At 36.0% G+C, this 27,188-nt stretch overlaps 1 protein-coding gene across 1 annotated transcript; it reads right to left on the bottom strand.

The window, feature by feature from the left end:
- Positions 1–6,334: 6,334 nt before the first annotated feature.
- LOC140237235 (neuronal acetylcholine receptor subunit alpha-10-like) lies at positions 6,335–21,467 on the bottom strand. Its single transcript, XM_072317181.1, has 8 exons — positions 21,440–21,467; positions 20,338–20,510; positions 13,453–13,497; positions 11,585–11,694; positions 10,904–11,090; positions 9,997–10,354; positions 9,299–9,458; positions 6,335–6,614 (listed from the first exon to the last, which is right to left on the bottom strand). Exons 1-8 carry the CDS (start codon positions 21,465–21,467, stop codon positions 6,335–6,337), a joined length of 1,341 nt encoding a protein of 446 aa, XP_072173282.1.
- Positions 21,468–27,188: the final 5,721 nt, after the last annotated feature.

Genomic DNA, 27,188 nt, shown 5'->3' with positions numbered 1-27,188 from the left:
GGAACATGCGAAAGAAAACGGCTTGTCTGTTCATTTTCCCGGACAAGGTCCCAATTTGTCACGACTCAACCCAATCACCACATCATGACAATCAAATGTTCCGCTCCATTCCTGGCAGATCGCACCCAAACCATCACAACAACGTTGCAAAAAGACCACGATTGGGAAGCCATGTCTTGATCTGAGAGCGATAACTTGCTGCGGACCTCTTTATTGGTATTAGCCTTGTTCAAGGCGCATCACATTTCAAAAGTCACTGCAGCACTCGTCTTACATCTTATGTATAATGAGGCTTGTAAAACTTAATGCTATATCACATTGATAGAAACTATATTTCTGTGTTTGATAGTAACACTTTCTATGGTATCTCTTTTATTGCTTTATTTGGTTTCGATCTATTGTACAAATTGTCGGACCACAGAACATTTTGTTACGAAAATCCACACCAAGTAATGCATAAAGTAAATACACAAATAAAGTAATGATACATGTGTATGTAAAGGGTGTCATCGCTTTATACAGATTACAAAGATTTCAATGAATGAAATAGGTACGCAGCGGTATTAAAAAAAACAAAAACTACAGCATGGAAAAACAGCTGCATTTTGTTCGCTCAGTCATAACCCATGTGTTCTATTCTAAGCTTTATGTCTTTAAGCATCGATAAGAGAAAAAAAAAGTCAATAAATGACTGTCAACATTTTGACAGCAGAAATTTCAGAACACTCTGATGTGATATTCTTAGGAAATGACCTTTCGTCGACCTTTGGTCTCGTAGGCATGCGGTATCTCGGGGAAAAAAAAACATTTGGGAAAGGTACAATTTCCAGTTTTGACTGTGAAGATCGCTATTTTTAGAGAGTGCTATATTGAAATACTAGCAGGGATTTTTTTTCAAGCATTTATAAGGTTTATCAGGTATCAGTACACTAGCATTTACTGATTTCACTACTTATTGCATTATGTTAAAATTGTTGTTTACGAAATATTTTTTCCTGTTCTGTTTTCATGATTTCATGTAGATAATTAAGAGAATAACAATATTGTAAGGCGAAAATAGTCATACATTTATAATTATATGGGATCAACAACTTAGAACGGAAATGGATATAACGACTGGAGTCTTTGCAGTGAAACGGCATTTCATATTATGTACATAAGTAGATTATCAGCCTTCCAATATAAATATGACTTATCTAACGCCCACAGTGAAACAGCAAATAATGCATGCAATTACACCCTTCCATCTTGCAAACATTTTGGAAAGTCAGGAGGACGCTGTCTCCTCCGTATTTGTTGTAGCATCGCAAATCATGCTCTTGTTTGTTTTTTCAAAAACCCAAGCGTGTCTCTCCATAGATCTAGAAGAGAATAATCAGGACTCGTGGGTAAACACAACACACACACGCACACACACACACACACACACACACGCACTCGCTCTCTATCTCTCTATCTCTCTCTTACAAACATGCATACACATTCAAAGACTTGCACATGTACATCGCATCCATTCAAGTTACTTGTAATTCTATTGGCAGTGCTAATGATAATGATAATGATAATAATAATAATGATAATAATAATAATAATAATAATAATAATAATAATAATAACAATATTATGATAATAATCTAGCTTCTATAGCTCATAAATAACAAATTAAAGTTCCATATGCGCTTTACAATAAATATTACCATTTTACAGTATTTCATTACATTAACATGTTTGTGAAATTACATTCAACATGATAAAATGTAATCATACAACACACAACATAGACTTTAAAGATTGGTGCATATGATATAGTGAAAAAAAAAATACTACACAAATAAATAAGGCTTTAAAGAAGATTTGATTGAAACCAGTGATACTAATGCAACCTATAAGATATTGCATAAATGAGGGGTAGTGACTCAGCCTTTTCATAGACATTTTCCTCTCTTGACTGTTTTTCTTTTTTCTTTCCCCAAAATATCTTAAGACCAGAAAATTACACGCGTACATGTACACGCTTAACCCCCTGGTTGGAGTTACCAAATGCAGAGTTCAGATAGAATGATCCATGTCATTCACAGGAAACGAAGGCTTGTTAACATCAAAGTGTCTCTACTTCTTCCTCAAACATTATTTTTAAACGTTTCAATATATAGACCAATTAAATTACAAGGAAGAAATAAGTGAAAATTAACATAGGTACGATAAGCGCCAAAGGTTTGATTACCTATACACATATTCAGCCTAATATATCAAGTTGGGGCTCTTCACGAAATAAATGCGCTGGGGTTTAAGAAAAAGGTAGTTACTTTAAAAACAAAAGTGAATATATGTGTATGTATGTATATATATATATATATATATATATATATGCCATCCAAGTTATGTAAATGTACACACACAGCCCACACGCACACATACACACACACACAAGTGTATGTAAATATGTATACATGTATAGGTATATGATTCTTTATACAATGTACTCAACCAATTTAAATAAGTATTTATAATATATCTTTCATAGACGTAAGGTGAAGTAATAAAGGACTTAATATTGCCTAATAAGAGAAATATAATTCTGAAGTAGATGTTACAGGAAATGAGACAAGTTAGACAGATAGGGGCTAACTGATACACCATCATACTCACAGAACTTACCCATCGCATGTGTCGTCACTCTTCTCGAAGTGATAACTAAAAGAAACACGGCCAGTTTCAGTGGATTCATTCTCGGATATACGTGAGAGCAGACGCCTGAAACCCTCGGCTGAATCCTGCTTGACGTCGTCATAGACCTGCTGCGAGCTGATGTGAATCCACTTATAAATGTTTACATCCGAAATCCACACATCTCCACTCTTCGCTTCATGAATCATAATAGGTAGGCTCTGAAAACCTCTACCTTGAAAATGCCAGTTTCTGTCGCCTCCCTCTCACTGTTTCCCCCATCTCTTTCTGTCTCTCTCTTTCCCTGTGTTTTTCATTCTCTCTTTATCTCTCAATGGTAGAAAGGCTCTGTGACGGGGCAGTTGTGTAACCCATATTTCCTTTTGTAGACGAAAATTTAATTTACAATGAAACTATAGCAGCGTTTGAAAATGTTACGCCCCTACGTTTCCTGGCAATTTTCTTAAGCACCGTATTGTTTACTCGATGGCAAGGTACGAGCAAAATGTTTCATAATTCGATTGGCTGAATATTGCCTATATGCATTGTGCTGAGTCAACTGGTTCCAGTCATAATCATATTCCTCTCAATTTACTGCCGTTGTCTCATTTTCTACTGTCCAGCAATCGCGATGTACTAAATAATTCATACTTCAGTCAAGGGTTGATGTGTATTCTGCAGCGCTCTGCATGCTGTGACTAAACTTCGTATTCGCGCCTATGAATTGGTTCAATGACAGCTATCAATCAAACACACACACACACACACACACAGAAGAACACATTCACACATTATGTAAAGTCAAGCACGCATAATATGGTTGAATTTTTGTGCGCACATTTTATTTTGATCATATATCTTTCTAAAGAGAAAGGATAAATAAATCTATAATGATGTGTACCAAGGTATATAATTTCTGAAATATGGTCCAGCAAAGGCCTTTGATACGAAGCATCCTCCTTTATTGCGTAATCCGCCCTGGCCTCAAGGGAAAATGCAGTATCCGTCATATAGTTACATTGCAGATACTGGGGGGGGTTTTCGGGGGATTTTGTTTTTGTCATTGGTATTTTCGTAGCGTGGTTCAAGAACTTCATATTCTAACACTAGTATGGATATTTGCGCTCATTCCACTGACGCAATTGACCCACGACCACGTAACACAATGGATGTTTTCTTATACACTAGATATTTCCATTAGGTTTATGGGGACCCAACCACTCATTACTCTAAAGAGGTTTTCAAAACGCGCACTTCCCAATTAAAAGCACCAATTAGCTTGGTGGTCTGAAGGTTGCCAAAAAAATTTTGACACAGGGCAAACCTATATGTAGGCACATGGCAGGATCATACCCTGCGGATAGTCAACAAATTATTCATTTGTTCTGAGTGGCAATGTAATTGATGTGAGGATCATAACCTTGAATGTTGCAACAAACTTGTCAAGTGGAGTTCGAAAGGTAAATTTTGATTGTTTGATTTGAACAGAGGATTTAATGAGAAGTGATTATGACTAGTCAATGAATATTATTTTGTTTCCTAAACCCAAGTAAGATTTTAAGGCAAGTCTGTGGTCTTTGTGCACATAAATGAGATTATCACAATCGATATGTACATCTGAAACCGCATCCTGTAAAAATGCACATTGATCGAGTAGAATGAGTAAGGTAGTAATAAATATTAAAAAAAGACAAGATAAACTCAACCAACGCATCATTTTTTTCCGATGTCAAGATGACAAATCACTTTGTTTTCTTGTCTTTTATGAATACCATAACAATGCCTTGTTACTGCGAGAAGCCACCACGAGAGTACCAGTTGTCACTGTTTCCATTCATCGCGGACGTGGACGGCGTGGTGAGTGAAACAGTCGTGCGTCTTTTAGTTGACACTAATCGGCCAGTAGACTAGCGCCTACTGCCGTTTCAAACGCTGAAGTGCACAGTCACATGGGTGTGTTTTTTACCAATTAAAGCCACAATGAGCAATAAGCAGACATGATGTTTAGGCTGGTTGATGCAGTCTCGGGATTACTCATGCTTTCATTCTTCTCCGGTTCCCGGTGCTCCATACTATTGTTTTTCTTTTTAATATAAACTTTGGTAGTCTGTAATCTTGCTTGCTTCGATCCTCTGGTATATACGTCCCCTCTTTATCGTGTTAATGCGTGAGTATACCACAAGTTTTCTTATGTTCATATTAAAGGTCTGATGAACACAATTAGGTTACTGAAGTTGTATATTGTATTTTCTTCTTCTCTTTTCACAGAGCACTTCTGTTTGACCAATTTGTTCCGAGTGATGCAAACAGAGTTCTACCAGAACAGCAAACAGTGATATGAAGATAATGTTTTAATAGATAATGTGACGTTTATAGGGTGATACTTGGATACCTGGGATAAGGGTATTTCTACCATAATGCATTCACACCCTAAGAAATAAATTTGACTTATCAGTTTACATAGGTTACTAGTTATCAATATTTACATCTCTTATGCAGCCGTGGTGTTTCTAATGGAAATCAAGTTTGAGGACAATAAGGTGAAAAGGATCTAACATCATATAAAAAAATACTCAGAAAATTGACTCAAGATGAAAATGTAATATAACCCACATTTCTTTTTCTTTTTCCCCTTTATCTGTTGATATCGTAAGACTCCCATCGTACTATCTAGTCATTGTGATTCAGGTTCGTGACGAAGTTGTAAAAATTAACCCAGTTTGCATTCGTAGGGGATCCAGACCCGGTAAATTTGATCAATATTGATCAATAAATGCCATTTCATGATGTTTGAATACCACAATAGTACTTGATTGGCCACAATGCATTGTTTTCAATAGATGTAGCATTCAATAGATTCAGCATTCTTTCTGAAACCGTCTTAGAAATACAGGACGGACAATCAAAGAGGGATTAGCAAGAGCTTTTGAAAAGTTTGACGAATGCTCATCTTAATCAAATTGATATTAAAAGATGAAATTTGCTGACACAAGACAATAGGAATCAACCTTTCAAAGTGACAGCTACTTTTAATTAAATATTTGTGTTATTTGTATTATTTTATATCTCTTCGGATTTCATTTGTAATTGCATCTCTAAAAAAAAAACGAAATAGAAATGCATATTCATAAGAAAAAGTACATTTCTTCACATTGATTTAGTTGATGAACATAGAATCATCTTTGCTTGTTCATGTGCCTTTGCACAACGCAGAATCAGAACTTATATGAAAACCTTCTTTAACAAGAAAAGAGATACACTATGTTTCTCTTATGTCACTGTGTAATTTGAAAGGACAGTGAAATGCCCTGAATATCAAAATAATGTTCAATAACAATGATACACATACAATATAGGAGTTTACCCTTTGAAACTTTCATACAGCAACTGTGGTCAAATAGATGTACACTGTATTGTTGTTTTTGAAACACTTTCGCTTCCATTTAAACTTCAACAGAAAATAAATGAAACCCCGTGTTTTACAATCGCGAAGAAGACATAACGTGCGTTTAAACAGGTGCGACTGTACGTGTATTTCAGTTTCTATATACACCGCGGGTCCGCTAGTATAGTAGACATCGAACAAAACAGTTCGCATCACTTACATTATTTTTTTTTCGACGGAGAGTAAACAGTCATTGGGAAGTGGTCGAGAGCGGAACCCGAATCAACCGAACTGGTTTGAAAAGCTCACAGTAGCGTAAATCATACATCCCATCATGCAGAAAGTCAGTAGTGTGCCACAAAAGGAGTCGAAAGCTATGGCGAACTGCTTCCAGAGAAAGCTATTGGAAGCCGTCTCGATGTCCTCGGCCTCGCCCTCTGCAACCGCCGCTTCGGCAGCGAATTGCTGCTCCTTGGAGCACGGCAGTGACTCGCCGGGAATTTCGTGAGATATGGTAGATATTATGCCGTTTTCACCATTTTTCGCTTTGCCATAAAGCTTTCTGTAAGAAAAGAAGAACCGAAAATAATTAAGTAGTAAGGAGTATCGAAAGTGCCTTAGTTGTGGCAATTTGTAGCAAGAACTCATTCTCGGTCTCTTTGAGTCTTGTACTTCAGTCCATGTCATCTCTTTTTATCTCTATAACCCATACACATATTTGGCACACATAATATTTCATTGTCCCAAATACAAATTTAAAGTCGCATAACAAAGCAAACACATTTAAACATTAGGATAGTCACATATACGTACAATTTTCAAAAGAATATTCCAAACATTTTGACACTTCCCTTGTTAAAGGCGAAAAAGAATGTAGCACATGGGTCATTCATATGTTAATTCTCCCTCCCTCCCCCCTCAAAAAAACCCCCCAAAAACTAAAAGATGTAGCAATCCATGTAGCTCATGTGCACATTGGTACAATTAATTTTTCTTTATTTTTCTCTCTCTCAGTCGGTTAGGTACAGTGTAACTTCACTCGTAACCAAAGCGGCATAATGCATACGCCCGATATACATACCAGGTGACCAGAATGGTCTGTGTATTGACACTAATATAGGCAGGCATACATGTCATTGTTATGCATTGAACGCGTATACAACTTTTTCTATCAATATTGGCAAATACCAGGCTTGTTGTCAGGTGGATGTACAATAGCAAGCACCCTTTATAAGGATTACATGAATACATGGAACGTGATTGTTGTGACGTGCAAGCTTATGCATTATGCCGCTTTGAAAACGAGTGAAGTCATTTGTACCAGTGTGCACCTGTGCTAATTGATTTGATTTATTCTCTCTATGGCATAATTTACATTTCAAAATAAAATTTTAAAATCAATATAATCAAACATATGATACTCATTATAGCTAGTTTCGACAATTTCAACAATTTTCATTACATATACATCTGTGACATAATTACAGTACATATGTTATGAATTACCATATAGAATGGTTACCAATGATAAGCTTTAAGCTTGACCCTTTGGCAACCGATGATACAATACATTAATGCAATAAGAGAAGGGGATCAAACATGATGCTCGTGGATAAAAGGGATAATAGGAGAGACAGAAAAAGAGTCAGAAAGAGAAGAAGATGATAAAAACCTTCCGATATCAGGCTTGGCAGATCAACTCACAATACATACATACGTACATGATTTTAGATTACAGTCATGTATTCATGTACAAATAGACATGATACAAAGTGGCTATTGTCAGATAAAGTTTACATTGAATGAAGAATAGAAGAGAAATAACAACAACTATTGAAGTATACACAAATAATTGTGAAATGACTCCCAGGGATTACAGCAACTGTTTTTTTTTCGGGAGACGGGAAGTATTTACAAATGATTCACTTTTGTGCCCATATTTTTTATTCGATTTCAATAGATAAAGTGTCAAAGTGTTTGGAATTGATTTTTTTTTTCAATGTCTGTTAAAAGTTGTCCGATACAACACACCTTATTTTAGCTATGATCCACCTAAAGAGTGGTTAGATACTTTTTGTGAGGTACACGTATATATAATGATAATGATGATAACAATAATAATAGTAATAGTAATAATGATGATAATAACGATTTTTGTATATATGTGACCGTGCATTACAAAACTAACAAAAAGTCGCTTGCACTGATTTTGAGTTAGGACTGGAAATAGGTGAAATGTGTCAACCCAGGAAATCTTGGTTTTTCATATTTTCTGAAAGAGAAGTCTTTTTCCACGTTATAATAAAGTTTGGGATCATAAAACCAGCAGTTTTCTTAAACATTTTTTGGAGAATGATGTGATTAGGTGTGTCTTTTTCTCATTTCTTAAGAACCCTGCCCATACTTTTCATTTTCAACTCTAATAGCTTTAGAAAGGGTAATGCTACTGCTTTGAAAGTTGGCGTTAATTATTTGCATAATGTGATAATAAAGCATGCTTAATTTCATATTAATCTGATAATCCCTTCCTTGCTGTTGCTCTTGTGGCTTACGTCCAATTTTTTGTTCCATTCATCGCACAGATAGCAAGGCTCGATAAAGACTTTAAAAGCGCTTGAAAATACAAAACCCTTTACTTCGGAGCCTCTTTTCTCAGTATACACTTTCGAGAGTGTGTGCTTTCTTTCCAACATTTGGATAGGTTAGGAGAGTCCATTTGAATTGAGTTATTCATTATTTTAAAGCTTAGGGTCTGCTCTTTAAGAATCTCCTCTTAACTAAAAATCCATGTCCGGCGACTTTTTGTTGGTTTTGTGATGCACAGTCACATGTGTATGTATAAAATTATGTATGTATGTATATATGTATGTATATATATATATATATATATATATATATATATATAAGTAACAAAACTGGAACAAAGTTCATACTGTATCACCAACGATTTATTTCTGCACACAAATTTTCGAGCGTCTCGCCGCCCTTTCTCAACACTTGAGAAAGGGCGGGGAGACGCTCGAAAATTTGTGTACAGAAATAAACCGTTGGTGATACAGCATGAACTTTGTTCCAGTTTTGTTACTTATCTTTTTATCTTGCCAACACGTGGATTACCTAATCAACATATATACACATACATACAAACATTCAGAAAGAGAGAGAGAGAAAGAGAGATTCATATGAAGTACGAAGAGGCAGAGAGAGTAGAGTTATGATAATTGGATAAGGAAAAGAGCAATGTACCTAACAAGTCGTCTTGATCTTCTGCCGTAAAACGGTTGGACGAGTCGTATCGCCCAGTTAGGAGGAGGGGATTCCCCGCTGTGATGGTACATGCGCAGAATCAACACCGTGAGGAATACTGAGCATCCACTCAGGGCGATCAAAAGGAAGAAGCACGTGACTATAGTAGGAAGTTTGTAAAGGAAATTAGACACATCGTAAAAAACGTAAAATTACATATCGATAGCCGCAAATCGACACACACACGCACTTATGAACCTCGATGATTAACCATAGGCTTCAGCTTTGTTGTTTTTGCAAGTATTACACACGAAAATAATGTATTATGGTTACGCTACTTCAAATGTATGAAACATAAGAAAATTAAAATCAGATTAGATCAAAGAACACCCCAGAGAAGCTGGTGTTAACGTTTCGAAAGTATTATCTATTTTGTAACCGTCAAACGTTTTGCCGGTGGTTTCGTTCAGATACGAATACGTGTTCAAACTTTCATCATACACTGAATTTTACAAGTAATTGATAAGTTTATTCTAAAGTACTCAACACAATCTGTAAGTCTGCAAAAATCTTCAGCTTATTTAAGGAGGTAGATTTAACTTACCCAGAAGAGGAAGAGGTAGAAGAAGAAGAAGAAGAAGAAGGAGATGAATTCTGAATTTTGATCTTCTCAAGGTCCTCCGTGCACTTGAACTTACCTAAAATAGATCTGGGTTTTCCGATGGGTGGCATATTATCTGCCACCAGCTGCTGAAAGAGTATAAGCGCCAGCAGGTTGGTAACGGTGAAGGCGACCTTCTCGCCGGAGTCGGGATGCAGCCAGAATCCGGTCAGCATGAGCACGGTAAGGAAGATGGCGGGAAGGACGATGTTCATTACGAAGAAGTCTGACTCCCTTTGGAAAGTCAGGGTGTACATGATGTGATCGTTCGGGTGCGGGCAGCATAGGTACTGGACGCTGACGTTTTCCGGCTTGAAGTCAATGAGACTCCAGACGCGATTTTGGACGTAGCGCTTCTGCAATGCATCCTCATCATCTCTGGCGAAGAATCGCATCTGGGTGTGTACATAAAAAAAAAAAAAATGATTCATATACTGTATGCCCTTTTGAGCGAGATTTACATCAGAAAGAATCATTTTTGTTGAAAATATTTTGTCAACATCAATGGCGAGTAGCTGTGGAGTGGTAAAAGTTCACAAAAGCGTCAGGTGAACTTTGTTTGCAATTTAGATAAGTGAATCATTAAATACTGTCGGCGCCGTGTTTGATGACAGGCTAAATTTCTGACAGGCTTATTAATGACAGGCTAAATTTCTGAAGGTTACCTGATGAGAAAAGGGGAAAGTGGAAACATGTAAGTATATGCTGTAAGGAAGTAGCAGCAGACCAGGATGAAATAAAATTTATCTGCAGTCACTCCTACAGACACACACAAGCGCGTACACACAAACACACACACACACACACGCATACACACACGCACACACACAATATTAGTAGACAAAAACCATGATCACAACTATACAAGCACAAGGAGTTGTAACCAGTTTTATGCAATTGTAAACCAAGAGAAATGGATGATGGAGATGAAGGGAATATGTTACCTTGGATTCATCCAGGGTCCAGGGGTAGACGGTGATGATGCACTTCTGCACATCGAAGGGAAAATATTCGATGTTCATCTTGCAGGCGGTGGTAGTAATAGCAGGAAATAACCAGTCTACAAGACCTGTATGCTGGACCACCGCATATGTGTGCTTCTCTGGAAGGCTAATGAACTCCCTCTTAACACTGTGTAATCGGGATTTTAGACACACGCACACACAAACAAAGAAGTTAACGTACGACATTATGCAGTACAGTGTTTTAATGGAATTTGTAGGAAAATACAAATATTTGATACACATTATACACTGCACTACCTCATACATGCATCTACAGTAGTAGCGATGCTAAGAGTATCTGCAACTCTGATCGAGCTCCGATCTGATTCAGTTTGCTGTGTTCATATCTACCCAAGATAACTAGCACAATGCAATGGAATAGAATAGCCCACGCCGTCGGTTATATGCCAAGTACAAAACCAGTGAACATGCATTAAACATAGCCATTTCTCCCAGTCTAAAAGAAGGTGAATGTCATTTCCACGTAAGCCCCTAATCGTAATAAGATGAATTGACACCTGATATCATTCATACCATGACATTTAGATACTGATTCCTTTCACACACATACTACTTAGAAGATGTAATTTATTTCTCTGGTTTCAATTAGTTGACACCTACTCTTCGTCGATGACGAAATCTGGTCTCCAGATCTGGGACAGCTTCAGCGTGATATTGTACACACCACCGTATTCGTCCGGGTCCCACTGCAGATATTCGTCCGTCCATATCTTATCCAAACACACACACAATTGGAGATAGGATAAGTTAAAGGGATGATATATAGTATTGGTTAGGGGTGAGGATTCAGCTTTGAACTTTTTTTCATGATACTTACAAACCACTTGATGAAAATATGTTAAGGAGCATAAAATTCTAAGAGGAATTCAAAGTTAATTTGATGACAATTGGTTTTGAAATGGCTTATGAAATACCCAGAAACAAAGTAAAACAACGCGATCCTAATAAAAGCTGGGTCCCATCTTTGTTTTGTGTATCTCAGTCATGCCAAAACCTTCAAATAAACTTTTCATTCCTCTTAGAATTTTATGTTTTTTCATATTTCTCAAGTTTCTCTTTATCTTAACAAATTATGGTCAAAAAAATTAGAAACCTGAAGCTTCATCTCAACCGAAACTGTACCATCCCTGTATTAGTATATAAACACAATAAACGTACGAATTGTATACATTATTGTAAGATATAGGTGACATTGGCTTTTTCTTCTGTGCTATGCCTTTGTCAGACAGGTCTTTTGTGAATGTTAGCGTTGAAGATCTGAACAGATTGTATAAGAATTCCTCAAGTTTTACAACTTAGATTTGATGGATCATGGCAGAATACTTTTGCCATTAAAATTACATGACATGACTAGGGCCACAGAACCATGGGGACTGAATCTGCACCCCTCCCCTTCCCCAAACCCTTTCTCTCCCCCCCCCCCTCTCTCTCTCTCATTCTCTCACTCTCTCTCTCTTTCTCTGTGTGTGTTTAAAAACTCTAATAAATATCGAAATTAATATCTTGAGAAATCACAAGTAAACCAATGTCATTGTTTGGGGAGGGGGCATGTTTTTTTTTTCTTTTAATATCGGATAACATACTACATCATAGAAAAAAATGCAGCCTCAAGCTCCGTACAACAATGCTCTGTCTACGTAGATGCCAATGGGTATCTGTTAAACAAATAAACGTTGATTAGCTATAGTCAGTATTACGTTTGAATCATTGGCATTCCCTGACATCCATTACAATTTGACTTTTACTTATGTTAATATAGGTCTACACCCACTGTAGCCACCCCTTTGCTTTGCCCCTAAAGTAATAACTTTCTGGCTTTTTAGTGATGTAATTAGCAGCGAAGTCAGGTGAAACAGTTCTTACAATACCTTATGTTATGCGCCTTACCGTGACTAATGCACAAACTCATAATAGCAGAATAGGTCTCGTAGAATAACACCTCAGCATGATGGCCATAATTGATATATAGGAAATGTTCCAGGGTAGAGAATATGGGGGGGGGGGGGGGAAGGTGTGGAATTATTTTTTAACCTCCTTTGTGATTATGAGCTAGTGCATCTAGTTACGGCAAGCTGCATACCCTTAGGTAGTAGGCCCACGTATTATGCTTACTTCAGCTTTATAACATCATAGAAGAGAAGACAAATTTTTGAGTGGTGGAGCTTGAGTAGATGCAAGAAAATGAAAGGATGAATAAACGGTTCGTTTAAATCAAACTATACCCGAATTTGTAAACATTGTGAAGAAATATTTATATCAGCAGAAGTTATCATGGACACAGGACCATAGTTGAGTGTCATATTTCGTTATCATCATTATTATCAGACCTACCATCACTATCATCATTTATCGACCACCAGCGGTAGCAATTTTCTTATGAAAAAATATATATATATAATGTACATGGCCACTGTTAAACATGTCGATACTCACGATATCATAAGATGTTATTATATTGTGTGACATACCAATCTCATATTTGACCGGATGGTAGCCTTCTGCTGAGTTTGATCCTAGGGATGAAATCACAAAGAATTAAATGACTCAGGCCGATCGATGTACTGGGACACAATATAATTAAGTGCAATTCACTCTTCTCTTGCGTGAGTAATTGTATGGTTTTGTGTGTACTTCCACTCAAAGACTAAGCTTACCTAACTATCTAATAGGGCGTCAGACTATTGTAATATTCACCTGATTGTTGTTTGCACATTTCACTTTAGCAGGAATTAAACTTAAAAAGGGCGTGGACGATGTAATCATTCATACCGTGGGCCCACTAAATACCGTATTTGTGAATTGGTCACATAATTGATTCGTTCTTCACGACGTTGCGTTGTTTCCCCCACTACAATTAAAAATGAGGGATCATGGCCTAAGGGCAGGATATCACTTTTTTAAAAACTTTTTCTTTGTCTGTCCGTACATCCATCACTCAATAAAATGCATGAGTCGTGAAATGAATAATCCAATCAAGCACTTTGCAAGTCATAATGGTGGAACCCTTTAAAAACACGTCATGACATTTCAATTAAAACATACAATGCCATGACGACATAATAGGACGACGATGCGTGATATTTAAAGTAATGATCGTGGTTTCATATTGGCAATGTTTTTTTTTTTTTTTTTTGTACATCCAAAATGTGAAAGTGTAACAAATAGAACGTTGACGGCGTGACGGTGTGCATCTTAATGTACAATCACGTAATCTGCATAATATGATTATAGCAATGTGAATAAATATCGATTCCCGACAAACTGATCAAATAGACGTGTTGGCACGTAGGTCTGTTCGTGAAGTATTCTTTTCATGGTATCGATTTCACGTGGAGTGAATCGTATGTGCAAATGTTTGGATAGAGTGGCTCTGTCCTGTGAAGCATCATGCAAATGTAGCGTGGTGACAAGCCTGTGGTGTGAGACGCCTCCAGATTCACGTGATATCTGAAATTCGTCACTTGGCTTTTTGTTGAAACTGATCGTCAAAATATTCACTTTTCATAGGTTTAAATGTGAATTTTACTTGATTCTAATTATCATCATCTGTATGCCATTGGGTTGTAGTGTCATCAATTTTAAGCAATATCATCAAATATTACACTGTATGATTATTTTGTACAATTTCAACAATTTTCATGACAAATGTACATCTAAAATCTATGATTACATATGCCTAATATCAATTTCTATACAGAATTGTTGCCACAACAAACAGAAAACATGACTCTTTGCATAAAAAACGATGATACATTGGTTAGGGTATGCCCTCTCTGACATCTAATTTTACCTCTGTATTTTCTGTGCAGAGATGTAACATTCGGTATTATACACATCCAAATTTATTATGTGCTGTCCTTTATAATTCCATAGACATGATCTGACGTCAGCAGTATGTTTCTTTATGACTGTACAAATCATTGCTCGGCAGACAGTTGTTCATTAACTTTACATTAAATCACATCATTTTTTTTTCATAATGGTATGCAATAATAGTTACACTATAATTTTTTCCCCGTGATAGTTATTGATAGGTAATGAAAGTACCAATGATATCAGTGAATGGTACAAATTCTAAGAGTATTGTTTGAATATAAGGTTATTTTACCCCTGCGCTTCTTTGGAGAGACCGATGTGACTCCTTGAATTGATAGATGTGTATGTCCCCTTATGACATTGATGTGTATGAGTATGCGTGTGTGTCTGTATATGTACGTGTGTGTGTGTGTGTGTGTATGCATGTGTATGCATGTACCATATGTGTGTACGTGTCCACGCTCTTTCTTTTCCTCCTCTCCTTCTCTTCTTTCAACAGGTCAGTAGATTTCTCATTACAGGACGTGCGGAGTGGTTTTGTTACGACCATCAGGGTCTTCCAGCGTTAAAACGATTTAATAGCTGATTCGATATCTGATTTTGACTTCAGTCGTCTGAATGAACAGGATTTCCATGATTTGTTTGTATTTGATTCAAACAATCCGAATGCCACTGCTACACTGTCATTTGATAACCTAATAGCCAAAGATGTTAATTTTTATACAAATTATATCTTTAATGATAAGGTTCAAGATATTTCTTCGCCATATGTCACTGTTAATCAATTAAAGTCTGAAGATGTTAGTGAAAAGTTTTCTTTGATGCATATGAATATAAGAAGTACAAATAAAAATTTTGATAATTTGCGCGTATTGTTTTAGATAATTTCATGGACTCATTTTTTTTCTTTAATTGGGCTTACAGAAACATGGCTCACTGATAATACTGCCTATTTATTTAATCTCCCAGGATATCATTTGATAAATAATGACAGATATAATAGAAGTGGTGGAGGTGTTGCTTTTTATGTTAAATCCAACTTTGATTTTATCATTCGAAAAGATATTTGTCGAATGGAAAGTTTTGTTGAGTCCTTATTTATAGAAATCAAAGTGCCTAATCGGAAAAATATCTTATTAGGCGTAATATACAGGCCCCATGACGCTAATATAATTTTTTTTGATTATTTTCATGAAATATTACAAGAATCTTCAGTTTCAAATGAAGAATGTTATTTAATGGGTGACTTTGATATTGATTTAAGTAAATGTAATGATTTGTATTACCCCGAGGAATTTCTCAATATTATGCTCTCTGCATATTTCTCACCCTTGATTTCAAAACCAACCCATGTAACAGAACAATCTGCCACTTTAATAGATAATATTTTTTGTAATGTAAACCCTCTTCCTGATTCTGCTATTATACTTACGGATATATCTGATCATTATGCAACTTATATGTGTTCATCTTTACATTTAAAGACTAAAAAAGTTCAGAATTATGAAAGGAGGCGTAAGTTCACACCTCAGAATATAGCCCGGTTTCAAGAGTCTTTGATGGAAATTGACTGGTCTGATTTATATGTGTTGCAAGATACGAATGTAGCTTATGATATTTCTATAAATAAGATTGTTACTTTGTTAGATATACATATTCCATTAGTTAGTAAAAGTTGTGTAATTACAAATGCGATCCAAGATTGCCATGGGTGTCAAAGTCATTATTACGCTCAATTAATCGTAAAAATAATTTATATTATGTATATAAGGCTAAAAACACACGGCAATCCCGTGATGAATATACTGCATATAACAATACTCTCACAATGGTATTGCGTAAAGAAAAAAAGAATTATTATATAAGAAAATTAGATTTATTTAAAAATGATATGTGTAATACTTGGAAATTGATTAATGAAACATTGAATAAGCATAAGGAAAGAAATGTTATTTCTAAGATTAAGAATGATGCATCTGAAATAAAAGATCTACGTATGATAGCAGAAATATTCAATTCACATTTTCGACTGTTGGCCGGAATCTTTGTGAAAATAGCCCGTTGTCTAGTAATAAATCTTATGATTATTTGGATGTAGGTAATCAAAATTCAATCTTTTTCCCCCTGTAACAGTATATGAGATTTTAGATATTGTTCATAATTTACCTTCTAAAAGAAGTTCTGGTTATGATGACATTGATAATATACTGTTAAAAATATAATATCTTATATTGTTGATCCATTGTTTCATATTTTTAATTTATCAATATCACAAGGTCAGGTACCAGAGGCTATGAAAATATCAAAAATGATTCCAATTTTTAAAAAGGGTAATAGGGAAGAATTGAATAATTACAGACCTATTTCACTTTTGCCTAATATATCTAAAATATTAGAAAAGATAACATATTCTCGAGTTATAGAATTTCTAAATAAAAATGACATTTTGTCAAAATATCAATTTGGATTCCGCAGAAAACATAGCACAGCACATGGAATACTATCTTTCACTGAAAAAGTATCTCGGGCCAGTGATAAATTTCAACATACTGCAGGAATCTTCCTGGACCTTTCCAAGGCCTTCGACACAATTAACCACGACATTCTTTTTTTTTTATAAACTTAATCATTATGGTATACGTGGGAAGGCCTTGGAGTGGTTCAGAAGCTATTTGAAAGACAGAAAACAATTTGTTTTTATAAACAATGAAAAATCTTCTTTGCGTTCAGTTGATTGTGGAGTTCCACAAGAAAGTATATTAGGGCCGTTACTTTTTATCATCTACATCAATGATTTTCCAAAATCTTCAAATGTTCTCTCTTTTATATTATTTGCAGATGATTCTAATCTTTTTTTTTTTCTCATTCAAATCCTCATACATTAGTTGATATTATGAATGAAGAATTGAACAAGATAATGCAATGGCTAAGAGCAAATAGATTATCGCTTAATTTGCAGAAAACGAATGTGATGTTATTTAGTAATACCCTTGATAAATTGCCACATGATATAACTTTTGAAAATAAAGTGATAAAACAGGTTTATTCTGTTAGACTTCTTGGTCTAACTGTAGATAGTAAGCTCTCTTGGAAACAGCATATGCCGTACAATTTCCAGTAACATAGGTGTAATTAATAAAGTAAAGATTTGTTTTCCTGTTAAAACGTTGTTAATGTTATATTGGACCTTAATTTTACCTTGTTTAACGTATGGAATTACAGTATGGTGAAGTACACATTCAACTTATTTGGATATTTTTGTTACAAAAAAAAGAGCACTTCGAGTAATATGTAATACATCCAGATATTCCCATACAGATGATTTATTTGTGGAGAATAAGGTTTTGAAAGTTAGGGATTTGTATTATTATTACCTTGGTCAATTTATGTATAGTTTACATAACAATTCACTTCCTTTAGTTTTTCAAAATATGTTTGATAAGAATAAAAATATTCATAAATACCCCCACTCGTCAAACAGATGAGTATCATTTGCCCCTTACTCGAACTCTATTTACAAAATCTAAGTTTATTTACAGTGGCCCAAAAGTTTGGAATTCCCTCGAGAAAAATATAAAAGATTCTACAAGTTTGAAATCATTTTCTAGTAATTTAAAGAAGTATTTCATTAGTTTATATGTACCCCATGATTAGTTTGCCTGTTTTGGAATTGTTGTTCTATTTTCTTCGCCCTGCATCGAGAATACTGACCTGCCCTTCGGTCTCTCTACTCCCCCCTCTCTCCCTCCCTCTCTTTCCCTACTCTCTCCTGTGTGTGTATATATATTTGTGCATGTGTGTGTACGTGTGTGTGTGTGTGTGACAGCATATGCGTCATGTTACCATCGATGTATAATGAAAAGTACATACTTTCAATGATTAACTTGCACGGTACATGTATTGTAGTATTGTAAGCTATGTATTGATGTATTGTAGTAATGTAACGTAAGTGAGGGGACTGCACTATACAAGTTCGCTTTTTAGCAGCCCCTCAATTTTCATTTCCACCAAGTCCTTTATGAAACAATAATTATGTATTATATGTTACAAGATATGTAATCATTTGACGTTTGTTTTACCTATGTATATTGACTGGAGATGAAAATAAAAACAAACATGAATGAATGAATGAATTAGCAAAGGTAAAGTCCCTACGTCACCAGTATTATAACCAACGCTTGTATGGAAATAACCTTTGCTTTAACCATGTCATGGTGTGAGACACACGTCAATGTTGTGTTTGTCAGTAAGGCAGTAATTGAAAAAAAAAATGCATTTGGAGATTTAAAAAAAAAACTTAAAATTGTTTAATTTTCTTGCTGAACGTGTAATTTTGAGAAAATGATGGTTCAAAAAAAGATGTATAGCTCTGATGTTTGAGTGATATTCCAGCAGACTTAAGTTGCAACCATTAAAATATTTGTTCAGGCCTGTTTTGAAATTCTTTTTCCCTATTTTCAAGAATTAAAGAATGATGTAAGATGATAACTCCTTAACCCCATCTTGTACATCCTTGTTTTCATTTTTTCTTCAGTAATCCTGCAATTTAAGGTGTCTTATGTCTGTTGTCACTAGTAATTGACTGTCAGTGATTGACAAACATTGACAAACCGAACATGTACAAACTAGCGTAATTATACCTGGCCTCCGCATTCGGCTGCGTCATTATATTACGTCTGTCGGTGGTTAATTTGCCACACGGCCTTGCAATTATTCAATTACTTAAAAGTATCGAGTTTTACAGTTATCAGTGTCGAGTGTACGTCATGTTTTCAGATACAAGTCAAAGTGTGAGGCCCATAACTATGATAAGAGAAAGAAAAAAGAGATAATAGCGCGAGGGCACAAAATTAACTTCTGATTACGGGAAGGTAAAAATTTCATTTTCAGAGCTAATCATAATTGTGCAAGTCGTCAACTCTGAAAATGTGTAAAAGTGCGAGTTTCTATATCCCCTGCGTGTATTCCACATGAGTTGTCAGTCTATAATTTAGATTTGTGTCTGTACCCATGCTTCAAATTACTTTCTTCTGCGTGTTCAGGTTCTGGTAGCTTCCTCGAGACCTATATACAGTGCAGCCAGTTGTTAGATGCAATCAAAACACATTGACATATAGTGGTACAATACTCTCTACTTATTGTTGTGAACATAATACTATATCATAATTATGAAACGAACGATCATAGCCTATGTATTTGTGACTTTGTATTTGTACTAATGTGACCAAACTAAGGTATTTGTGACTAGAAATACTAAAGTACAGTATGAACCATCACTGTTTTTGTGACTAAAACTAATGTATTTGTGACTAATGTGACAAAACTAATGTATCTGTGACCAAAACTATTAAAGTACAATATGAATCATCTATTCGTTAGCTGTTGTTCTTGTTATCTCTTTGTTTGGTGTTTTGTATTATGTGTTGAAAGAAAGGAATCAAACAATGACGGATACAAGTAAAGATGATTATCAAATGTCAAATGCTGTCAAATGTTCTCCATACAGAGACCTCCATCCTTTCGCCCTGCAAACTCACCAAATTGATGAGTTCATAGAGAAGCATTCTGAAATAAACGTAGACAGGCTGTCGGTGGTCCAAAACGGGGCGTACGGATGTGTCTCCGTATTCGGACAAAAGTTTCCCGACTAACAACTTCTCTGACGTCACGTTTGCCTTTCCCGGGCATGTCACGTTGTTTTGACTCTCTGCTACTTAGAGAAAAAGGAAATACAACACACGTAATATCGCGCATAATTGTCATGTAGCTTCTTCCATTATAAGGTTGCATCTGCACTCTTAAAACATCCGGGTCAGAACTAACCCGGAAAGGGTCCGTTGGAGTCACACCCCGTTCCGGGTCAGAAATGACAAGGAATGTGGTTAGATATGACCCCATTCAGAGTCATGAATTGGGTCATTTTTGACCGGGAACGTGGTGTGACCCCAACAGACCCGGTTCCGGGTCAGTTCTGACCCGGATTTTTTTTTTAGAGTGTATGTGGGAATGGTTGTGTGTGATTGTGTGTGATCCTTGCTTGAAAGAGTCCTCAGGATGTTGCGTGCAATTTGAACTTCAACCATACCTGACGCTTGTCTGATTTTAAGAGACTTTTCAGTGGTTCTGTCACACACCTTGCCCTTTGAGAAAAAACAAAACACACCTTTATACCAAGGCAACGTGAAACTTACGTTAACCATAAGCAATCTTAATTTACCTTTTAAGTACCATGAACAGGAACAACGGAACAGATTTCTTACTTTTTTTAAGACGTATTAATCATCATTGAATGAAAATGGGCCGAAATAACGCCTTTATTTAAACATGGTAATGTAAGTAAACCCGCTAATCACATAAATGTTTCTACACTGCCGATAACTTCGATAATTCTCGAGAAGATTCTTTTTTTTTTTAAAGCAAGCATTATAATGTTCACTTAGATGTTAATGACTCGGTAATGAAAGGCCAGCATTGTTTAAGACCGGAAGTTTCATCTGACATGGCTGTTTTGTTTTGTTTTTTTATTTATTACAAAATGCACGCTATCACAGTATACACTGGTCAAGTTGATGTTGCTGTCACTCTTGATCGTAAAGCATTATATTTAAATAATGATAACAAATGTTGACAGAGACCTACAATCCGCGCTCTGCTGACATATTGCCATTTCAAACTGTTGAATGCTCATAAGAAATATGAAATCCCAAGAGCACTGTATAATGATAAACCTAATAATAATAAATAATAATAATGTCTTATACACCCAGGCTAGCCTCTTCAGTGTTGCCACTGCTCCACCAGAGGCCCCTGCCATTATTATCACCCTAGCGTTGCCAGGTGCCCATTAATACACCTCAGTCCAGAGGGACATTATGGGTAAAATCTTGTCCAAGAATGTCAGCAGTGGGCGGGATTCGAACTCGGGTCCTACAATTGGGAATCGAGAGTCTTATCCACTATGCCACAGCGCCCCCAAAACGTAATCATTATATTGATAATCAATGACATGGGATATTAAGTTGCTCGTACAAAGATACTTATGTAGGATATCAGCGTACTCCTTGGATTCACAAAAGCACCCTAAGAAACTGGAATTAAGAATTATAGTTTATTGATCTCCCAAATTTGTCAATTTATTAAGTGCGATTTGACGTGACTCAAATAGCAGAAAAAAAGGGTGCATTATTGTCTTTGCCTTATTCACAAGGTTTGATAAGTATATACATGGTTTATATTCGAATATACATATGCAATGTAATAGGCCAAAATATATTATTCAATGACGTGCCAAATTGCGAAACATTCAAATAATCACACATTATGACACATATTATACGATTAATTACATTGTACTACTTTTTCGTTTTTAATAATACTTAAAAACTCATGTAAAAATATATTCTTCCATATCGTAGAAGTAGAATAGAGCAAAACGTATAAAATGACTAAAAAGGAAAAACCAAATGGGAAATTTGCAAGAATATCGCATATTATATTCTTTTACTTCTTTCAATCGGCTATAGCGTGACAGCCATAAGAGCATTGATTATAGTGTTCCCAAGGGTGTTTTATCATTTATTAGAAAGACTGACTTCCATTAAGGCAGTCTATGCCTATAGTTCATCGTCTGGTGCCTCACGGGAGCAAATTTAACCGGACCTAATGATGATGAAAAACCACTTAGCAATTAATCAGCAGTTGACTTAACGCTTCCTACATTCTAAACGCTGATCGCACTTCGGCATGGTGCGGCAAGGGAGTTGGGGAGGGGGGCTGTCATAGAAATTATATTTGCAAATATATCATCTAGAGTTGTGCATTGAAAACCTTTTTTTTTTCTTACATGTACAGATCTTACATGATTTAATGATTCAAATTACGCCGTGTTATTTATTCCCGTTGTACATACGACACACATATATTGATCATACTCTTATGAGCATGTACAATAAATGTAAGGTTTAAAATATTTACATATTATGAACAATAATTTATATAATTACATGAAACACACAGATACGCATCATGCACATTATATATTGTTATGATAGATTACATATCAGCTTTTCTGATATATTAATGTATACTCTTTTATGTATTGATTTAAGCAATTTTGAATGAGAAGCGTTGGTTCCAGTGGTCATTTATTCCAAAAAGATATATATCTCTCAGTCAGCTGACATAGTTAAAAGGTATTTCATATTCTTCTGACCACATTCCTTTTTGAAGTGCAAATCAAACACACGGCAAATTGCAGAAGGTGTATTGATCTGACATGTTGTTCTGATAAGCCCATAGAATATGAGAATAAAGGGCCAAGATAGCGCTTTGAAGCATAGTAATTTACAGTGCTTTCATGTGAGAGCATTTCTTATTTTCGAATCGTCGCTATGACTAACACTGGAAAAACTACAACAGTCAATAATTTTGCACCATTTACCGAAACGGAAGATATTATAAGGTTGGAATACTGGTCGGTATATGACATCCTTAGAATATGATTTTGTTTTACTCACCTCTTCCGTATCCGAAGAAACAATGAACAAGCAAACTGATGAACATCACAAAATGCATCTTGAATGGCGCAATAGCTTGGTTTTTTTTTTTCGTTTTCAAATGACGTGTGATGGCAACAAAAGTCTTGTCCAAGTTTGAGCACATATAGAGCCAAAATGGGTTCAGAATTAATGACTGCAGGCCAACCGACGTGTCTATGAAGTTCTGTGTCCTGCGGCAGGCACCACTCTCAGTCGATGAGGAGGGGCAACAGCTCCAGTTAATTTCATGCTCACACCGGCACGAGCAGGTGAATTGCCATTTAACCTCCTCAATAATTGCCCTGATTCCTTCGCTTTCTTCGTTTCATCAATCTATTCTCCTTGACTGACACAATGGTCGACAAAAATGTACGCTAGATTTAACCCGGGTAAAAAAAAGGTGAATGTTTATATAGGCTATCTTTAGGCGTACGTAGAGGAAGCCAGCTATAGCTGTATGGACTTGCATTGGCGTTGACAAGTATACGAAATAAAACTGTACAGATAACGCTCTCTTATTCATCACCAGTCATTTATGCTCATTATCAGCTTCCCGTAGTGGTGCTATTGATTAATGGGATGTTATTGGGCACATGATTTACCGTTGTTCCTGAGCTGGAGTGAACAGTGAATAGAGAATGAGGCAGATATTTACTTCGATTTCATATAGAATGATATTGAAATATAATACTTGCGTTCTTTATGTGTGAAATGTCAGTAGACCTAACTGTGCGACTTGATTTTCTTTTCATCTTTATTTCAGCGTTTCTAAGTGGTATCTGGAAGCATTTCCTGATAACAGCAACTGAAAAAAAGAGAAATAGACAGACATAGAGATTTGCACTCGCGTATATAAGCATGCTTTGTTACCATGTGATCTCCACGTCGCATTGTTTATTAACGTTTGGGTAACTAACTGTGACTGCAGATTAATACGCACATCAGTCTTTCATGAACAATCAATTCCGGGAAGCATAATGAGATTCATGACACGGTTTATCACATTAACATGATAATCAAACAGGAAACAAAGTCTGAACATGTTCCGGGTCAGAGGGTGCTTGACAACACTGATCCCACCAATGACGAGAGAGGCTCGTGCTGTTGTCATGGAAACCAGTCACACACTTCAGTCAGACTTTATATTTGATGTTTTCGGCGCTCGATCGATGCTATCACGACTTGCATTAACATCACGGGCAAACGTGTTATTTACTTTCTTGGCGTTACTATACTGAGTAATATGCAACCCTGATTTGTTTGATTTTTCTTCAGGGGTAATTTCATATTGACGCTGTGTGAAAAGCTCGAAATGAAGCTGCATTTCAACAATACGTTGAAGTGTCACCAGGATGGCAGAAACCAGAATTCACGTATCCACTATCCACCTATTTAGTGAGATGCCATTCAGGAATGAAAGGAAAAGATAATTGTTCCTGTTAAAACAACAACTTCAAGACCAACGCTCTCCAATTCCACAGATTTCAGTGCAATTAATCTCGATGAGGAAAAAAGAGGGTACAAATTGTTAAAAATGTTATCCTCAACTCTTTCTTATCAGTTTCTTTTCTTTCATGTTTCGTGCTAAATCGTGTAATGAATTGCCTGATAATGATAAACAAACAGGAAGTCTTAACATTACCATTTTGGAGAGCACATTAGGATACTACCAATTAGGAGTCTTGTTCTATGTGTTATCAAGCTACGATTTTTTTAAAAAGGTCAAAAAGGTTTCGAAACAACCCACCCATCTTTAAGTGTCGCTCATATTACTGCAATTATCAAACTTTTCTCTTCTACATCTGCTGATCATTTACATTAAGTAATTTGATACCCAATGCTTTACTGTAACATTATGATTGACTTCGATGCTTTAGTATGAAAGCAAACACAATACTGTTATAACTGCATCCACCCCGACCCATTGCAAATGGAACTAAGAAACCAATTCCTGCAAAAAGGGCAAAGAGCAAACACATTTAGCGGCTGACCTCCGCAGTCTACTTTATGATGCGAAGCGCACCCAAGGCACGATCCATTAATCCATTAGATATGATGTCTGCATGCATGGAGGAAATGGGTATCATGAATAATGCTACCTGTTGGTCTCGGATTACCACCATTCGCCATAACATTGTATGCAAACCTATATGTACATCAGTACTTTCCGCAGTCTATTCCGGTGGGCAGTATAATGGTGTATCGCAACTATACACGTTGAGAGGGTGAAAACAATGTAATGGATCTCGTTACTAAGGCTGTTTAAAATGCGAAACCATTCTCTTGAACCTTTCATTCGCGCCCATTCCCATTTTGTCACGGGAGGTGGCATACTAATTTGTATTGTTGTGTTGTTGATGTTATTGCTCTCTAGTAATTGAGGTTACATTCCTTTGATATTTAGCATAACCAATGAATATCATGCCAACAAAACAATGACCTTCGTTCATGGTTTCGTCAGATTTCTATTAAGTGTCTTTCTTGAACTTCTTCTTTCCTAAACGTGTTTGCCAATATATTTTTGCATTCATTAATATCATGCCAATAAAACAATGGTCGTCTTTCATGGTTCTGTAATATTTCCCAGTGCCTATCGTAAACTTCTTCTTTCTTAAACATGTGTGTCTTATTTATTTTTATACTCGTTATTCATTATAGTTGCCACGAATTGTGGGAGAGACTCTCTTCATGCTTCAAGTTGTTTCAAATATTCTATCGGCATCTGAGAATTGCTAACTTGAAGGGAATTTCCGGACAATACATATGCCTAGGGGTATATCAAGCCGCCTGGGAGTTGAATTGGCCAATAGTTCACCACCATACAGACCATCTCCTAGCAACTGTATATTGGTTTACCTGTGATGTCTTCATGAACTAGCAAATTAATATTAGTGTTACGTAATATATACGGGACAGATAGGACAAGGGTGCACACACAGATCAATACGAACCTAACACAGGCATTCAGTCAGACCTTATCAGTCTTGCACACAAGACACTAACACCATCTCAAGTCAAATTGATACCAGCGTTAGGTAATTTAGGACACGTGGCAAAGAGGTTGCATACAAAAATCAATACAAGCCTAACACGGGCATCCACTCAGACCATGCCAGTCTTGCACTCAAGACACTGACATCATATCTATACCAAGCAGTCAATACTTTATGACTGTCAGAAGTGTGAGATTTGATTGTGGAAATTACTTATCAAGAACACCAGATGACCATTACTTATTCAAGAACACCAGATGAATAATCTGACCTACTTTGTACCTTCATCTTTTAAACACTTACAAAATTGATGTTCTAATACGCTCTAGGGGAATTGGATAAGTAAAGTGCTGATCTTGAAGTCTCATTTTTAAGGAGATATTAAGCTGAACGATTATTATTATTATTGTTATTATTATCATTATTATTATTAGTTATTACTATTATTACTTTTTATTATTATTATTATTATTATTATTATTATTATTATATATATATATATATATATATATATATATATATATATATATACATATATATTAATGTGATTACTCGCCTCATTTGGAATGTGAAATGACCAAAACATTGTTACAATGGTTGAGTTGGCCTTTCTCTAGGACAAGTTGATGATTTGTTTTACGACACCCTATATGGCTTTTTCCAACCATTACAATCAATACAAAACACAAAAGTCACGCTTTGCTTCAGATGAAGGAAGCTAATCTACGGGGAGTCTAATTACCGCGTTGTATGACATCATACACACATCGTCAACACAGCACGTCGCGAACACCGAATATTAGGAGTGTCTTCGCAGCTGACAGGGAGATAAGGGCGATACCCTGACTCTCAAGTCGG

This window comes from Diadema setosum, chromosome 1 (genome assembly GCF_964275005.1).
Source record: "Diadema setosum chromosome 1, eeDiaSeto1, whole genome shotgun sequence".
Taxonomy (NCBI): domain Eukaryota; kingdom Metazoa; phylum Echinodermata; class Echinoidea; order Diadematoida; family Diadematidae; genus Diadema; species Diadema setosum.
Note: the sequence above shows the minus strand (reverse complement) of the source record. Positions and strands in the feature narration are given on the sequence as shown.

Coding starts and splice junctions, on each gene's coding strand:
- LOC140237235 (XM_072317181.1), bottom strand. CDS start 21,467: ATGGCAATATGTCAGCAGAGCGCGGATT. Junction 13,498..20,337: donor TCTATGAACTCATCAATTTG/GTGAGTTTGCAG, acceptor TTTCATCCCTAG/GATCAAACTCAGCAGAAGGC. Junction 11,091..11,584: donor GATTTCGTCATCGACGAAGA/GTAGGTGTCAAC, acceptor CCGATTACACAG/TGTTAAGAGGGAGTTCATTA.